Source organism: the organism of the source record quoted next, unplaced genomic scaffold (genome assembly GCF_019419815.1).
Source record: "Pyrus x bretschneideri cultivar Hongxiangsu unplaced genomic scaffold, Pyrus_bretschneideri_v1 Contig30, whole genome shotgun sequence".
NCBI lineage: Eukaryota > Viridiplantae > Streptophyta > Magnoliopsida > Rosales > Rosaceae > Pyrus > Pyrus x bretschneideri.
In genome coordinates, this window is record NW_025999613.1 from 2,308,626 (window position 1) to 2,314,266 (window position 5,641).

The 5,641-nt window shown below is 38.4% G+C and overlaps 1 protein-coding gene across 1 annotated transcript; it reads right to left on the bottom strand.

The window, feature by feature from the left end:
• Positions 1 to 359: 359 nt before the first annotated feature.
• LOC125479955 (myosin heavy chain, cardiac muscle isoform-like) lies at positions 360 to 5,382 on the bottom strand. The gene is made up of 8 exons (XM_048590138.1): positions 4,935 to 5,382; positions 4,431 to 4,631; positions 4,223 to 4,345; positions 4,059 to 4,096; positions 3,866 to 3,962; positions 1,256 to 3,661; positions 1,034 to 1,171; positions 360 to 842 (listed from the first exon to the last, which is right to left on the bottom strand). Exons 1-8 carry the CDS (start codon positions 5,010 to 5,012, stop codon positions 591 to 593), a joined length of 3,333 nt encoding a protein of 1,110 aa, XP_048446095.1. The 5' UTR covers positions 5,013 to 5,382; the 3' UTR covers positions 360 to 590.
• Positions 5,383 to 5,641: the final 259 nt, after the last annotated feature.

Genomic DNA, 5,641 nt, shown 5'->3' on the forward strand with positions numbered 1-5,641 from the left:
CACTAGTCATCCCAAATTTCCAGTACTTAGTACTTAATTTCGAAAATAAAATCAGGTACTTAATCAATGATGTTACAGAGCATTACTTGTCATGAGTCATAATTCTGATGTCTGTTTTTCTGTCTAAGGAACTCAACCAAGAAAAAATACAACTGAAAAAGGAAGAAATGCTAAACGCCGACCATATGTCCGCCCGCCAAAGGAATGCAGCATACAATATAGATTGAAGCAAAACAAATTTGGCCCAAAAACTGTTGAACTCTTGTCAGAAGTGAAAACCCTCTATATGTGAGATTGTAAAATACTCTAGTTCTGCTAACATTGACAAGAGATGCTAATATGAAAAGGTAAAAACAATAAAAAAATATATATATTAATTATATAAATTGTCATATATATTGGACATGGAAACATTGACAAGCTTTAAAAGAATTACAAAAAATAGGGGCAAGGACATGAAAGCTAGGTAAAATTGAGATGAAGCCAAATGGGCAGACACAATGAACTCAGGTCTGGACTTTTGACGTAAGCATACCCAGCTGTTTCAACTGTACAAGGTAATATGGTTCCAGTATATCGAAAAACAGTTATTAGCTCCTCTTGGAATTTTTGAGGATGCGTACTGTCATTACGAGCTGTTGTCTTTCACCTTCGACCTCTGCGAATTTGAGACTTATTTCTGAATATCTCTCTTGCATCTCTTTTAGTTCACTTTCCATTGATATATTCCTCTCTTTCAATGATGCTAATTCAGTCAATAAGTCGCTGTATCTGTTATCAGCAGTGAAAAGTCTCGGTTCTTGTTCTGATGCAATTTTATCACTACCGGCATCTTCAGTTACCTGTATGACAAGATGATTGCACCAATCATTACACATATAATATGATAGCATTTATAGACAAAGACAAAGGCAAGATGCTCGGTTAGAGACTACCCAAACTGACATTTTGGGACTCTAATTTTCTTGTAACCATCATAATTGACCATAAGCATCGTATTAGATGCATTACATAATATGGAAGGTTTTCTTACCTTTTGAGATGCACTATTCTGATTTATTTCTTCCACCATACTCTCTAACTCTTCGATTATGTTCTGGAAATCCTTTTCCTTCTCCAAAAATGAAGCAGTTGAGGTTCCCAAAGCAGCTTCTTTCGATTTTATTTGTCCCTGTAAAAGTTAAAAATAAAGGAGTTGAGACGTTATTCTCTGCCAAAATTGTTTCAATATAGTGCTAGGAATTTGAAATTTTACCTCGAGCAATTTTATTCTCTCTTTCATACATGCAACTTCTTTCGAACCACGAGCAATTTGCAAAGACTTGATGCTTCTCTGAGTAGTTTTAATTCCATCAGAAACTATTGCGCACCCGTTGCTTTCCTTGAGTTTCTTTTCAGCGGTAGTGAGCGCATCTTCCTTCTTTTTCAGGTCAGCCTTAAGCTGGAATACCTGCTTTTTAAGTTTCTCTTTCTCAACTTCATCCTCATATATAGCATGCTTAAAGTCTTTACACCGAGCTTTAAGCTCCTCTATCTCGGATTTTAGGAGTCCAACTGTCACCTCCTTTTCATCTTTGAGATGCCGCATTGTATTCAAATCCTCCAATGACTTCTCTGCTTCCTTCTTAAGAGTAGAAATTTTACTTACCAGCTCATTTCTTTCTGCATTTCCTCTTTGTGCCCACATCTCAGCTTCCTCGATTGATTTCTTCACTTGTTCCAAATCAGCTCTCAAATTTTTGCTTTCCTCCACTTGCTCAGAAAGGCTGTTATTCTCTGCTGTAAGCCTTTGAATCTGAGATTTGAGTTGTAAGATCACCTGGGAGAGATTTCCCTTAACTTCTTCCTCTTGTTTCTGCTGATGGTCGAGCTGCTTGTAATTGTTGTCCATTTCCAGTAAAATCTTTTCCATCTCTTTGGTTTTCTCGTCTAAGTGGTTCGAGAGCTTCTGCAATCTTGCCTCACAATCATTTCTAACTCCCTGGAGCTCGTCCTTCATTTTTTGGACCAGTTCTTCTAGGTGACTCTTCTGCTCACACAGTTCACTGGCTTCTGTCATTGCTCTCAGAGCTACCTTTTCATTTGCATCAAATGTCGAGGCCATTTGAACAGAGAGTCTTCGGAATTCTTCCTGAAGCCTCTCAGCTGTATTAGCATTTTTTGATCTAGTTTTTCGCAGTGCGTCCTCTGCTCGGATGGCTCTTTGCTCCTGTTCAACTTTGGCACATGTTACGGCCTCTAAATCAGCTTCAAATACTTGCGCCTGTTTCTCCAGTTCTTCCTCCAAGCTTTTGAGATGGAATTCAAGTTCCTTTATGGTAGCCAACGAATTTGAAAAATCTTCAGACTGCTTCTTTAGTTCTGTTTCCAAACCCGCAACTTTGGCACATGTTACAGCCTCTAAATCAGCCTCATATACTTGTGCCTGCTTCTTTAGTTCTTCCTCCAAGCTTTTGATATGGGATTCAAGTTCCTTTATGGTAGCCAATGAATTTGAAAAATCTTCAGACTGCTTCTTCAATTCCGTTTCCAAATCCTCAACTTGGTATTCAAGTTCATTTATGAAAGCAGAGGGAGACGAGCATTCGTACTGCATCTTAAGTTGTTCTTGCAGTTGGCTTTGCTCTAGTTTATATGACATGTCATGGTTTTCCTGTTTCAATATCTCATAGTCAAGTGCAAGCTGCTCCATTTGCATCTCGAGCTCATCTTTGTCTCGCCTATAGATTTCTATTTCACCATAAAGTTCGGCAATCTGTCTCTCGAGCAGGTGTGTTTCCGTGGCATTGCTGTGGTCCTTAACAAGATCCTCTAGCTCCATCTGCTCCTCATCCTCACTTGTCCCGCCTTTCGAGATGGTTTCCTTCAACCCTGCAGCATAACCGCAGGATTCTGGTCTGTTGGAAGGATTTGCTATTTCACTATTCTTTTGCTCCAAAATTTCCTCCAGATCCCGTACAGCAAGGATTAAATCAGAATTTGATTCTTGCGTTTTCTGGAGCTGTAAGCGGAGATTGAAAGTCATGTCCTTCTCACAACTCAGTTCTTGTCTGATTTCATCAACAAGAGTCCGTAGATCCCCACCTTCTAACTGGAACCTGTTTTTAACTTTTGCATCATCCACACGTTTCCAAAAGGATTTTAGTTTCTCACATTCTGCCTTGAAAGAATCTCGTTCCTCTTTCAAGCTAATGACTTCTCTCGAAAGATCCTGCCCCCTTTTGGTCTCTTTTACTATCTGCTTCCTTAATGTTTGTAATTCTAGCTCTGACATATCGGCCTGTCTAGCTAGAACAAGAAGCTCCGCCTTTAGCTTTTCAATGTCGTCATCTGAAGACTGTTGAGACCGTTCCCTTGGAAGGGTTTCATGAGAACTCTTTGTTGAACCATCAGTACTTGCTCCATGTTCTGAGTCTGCAGACCATGCCCATTGTAACCGCTGATGCTCGTCATAGATATTTGTTCGGGCATAAACATCAGGTTCATGTTGTACTGAGGTGTGACTCAGAGACGACAGAAAGTTGGAAGGATCTCTTGATCCAAGTTCTCGTGGAGTACCAAGTCCAGAGCCACTGTCAGAACTTGACAATGTAATGTCCGATCCGATAGATGCTCTGCGGTTGAGCTCAGCAATTTGGGTGGTTCTATTAATTCCCTCATCCTGTGAATTAACACGAAAATTGTCAAAACAATTGGAAGAAGATCTTTGCATTGAAGAAAAATGAATTTTACTACCACCTATCAGCCCAACCTGCAACCATCTCAACAGAAAGAAGTAAACATTTTGAAAAACACAACAGCAACAAAATGAAAGCTTTTCAATACAAAAACGTATGAAATTTGAAGCTTTAAGTGAGAAACTCACAATTGAAACGCTTTCATCAGCGTCCTTATTGCTTAAGAGGTTCTTGAAGCTTCTATCTTCGGAGTTAACATTTGCCTCTTCACCGCATTCTACCTCTCTTCAAAATTTCTCCAACAAAACAGAATAAAAAATCAGAAACATAAAAAAGAGAACTCCAACAAATACAGAAGGTAACGACAACATTTGTATATACCTCAGATCAACATTTGTTTGCAACCTTTGAATGGTAACCTATTCAACAACAAAAACAAGAGTTCGATAAGACACAACAATCAAATTGTTGTCTTTATTTTTGTAAACCCCTTTCGGAAGAAGATCTCTAACATATCATAATTTGACAAAGTGGGAGAGACTAACATGCATAATTGCATTAAAATTTGAATTCTTAAGGGGAAGAGCGACGCAGGAAGATTTAGTAGCCTCGGCATAGTCAGCAAAATCGACAGAAACTTCCCCAAGAACACTACCCTTCGGTGATCCCTATGCAACACAAGAAGACCAAAATAAGATACTCATAAACAGAACAACATGTTCACTACACAAAATCTAACAAAACAATTCATACACTTGAGACAACAAAGTTGTAGACACTCTCTTTGATCTTCCCAGTTCTTGGCTCACGGACGAATTTAATTGTTTCATAGATCGGATTTTCCCATCGACAGCTCCCGTCTCGAACTGTAGCTTTCTCTGATTTCACAGTTGGCTTCCCCACATCCACGGGAATCACAGAAACCAGCAATGCGTCCCCACCCAACTGTGTCACCTGAAATCACAAAACCAAACACTATCTTACACATAATTCTCCGAAAACCTCAATCACACTCACACATTCACACTCTTCAAATTGCACATAACTTGTTGGCTCTTTCAGTACAATTCTCAAATGCACATAAATTTTCTAACTGTTTCTGTTTTCAGACACTCAATGAGCCAAAAATGATGATCAGGTAATATAAAATATTTTCCGTGTTCCATTTTCCTGCATTTTCTCAGCCACAAAACAAAACCCAATTGACATAAATAGTCACAAAGCTTGAATTTCAATCGACAATGAGTTTAGACCAACCTGAGTTGCATGGAACTGCAATTTGAAGACTTCCTTGATCGTGTTCTTGTTGGTTCTCCATCGCGCCGACTTGAACATTTTACACTAAACCAAAAACCCAACACAAACCTCACCGGAGTTCCAGCGCAATCCGCCAGAAAATCACCATTTCTGAAGTGACCAATCCCAGATGATAACCAAGCTCTCTGCTTTTGAAGTTATAGCTCATTGGCTGAAGAAACAGAGTATGGAAACAGTGTGGACAGTTGAGTTGACTCGGTTGGATCAGTGTGAGTTCGACTGAGTGGTATGGATTTCAGAGAAGCTTGGACTGTAGATGTTGGGAAATGGATTGGAGAAACATGTAACAGAAGAGAACAAAATTAAGCAGATCTGGAGGAGCTTTCTCTTCTCTCTTTGTAACAGTCTTTTGGAAAGAGAAAGACACATGTATTCTAACTTTTTCAAAAGAAAATTTGGGAAGAAAATATATATTTATAATTTATGTTGTAATAAAATCGAAGGAGAAACTTATGTGAGATAATTTAATAATTTAATGCAATATAAAATTACTTTGGTAAATGTTTTTTTTTTCTTAATTAATTTTAGGGATCTTTCCATATAGGCACCTCAATTTTGAATTTTCTAGATTAAACATCCGTGCTTTTTAGTGATTTGATTAATCTTTTTTTTTTTTGTCATAATTTTGGTGCTATATGTACATTATA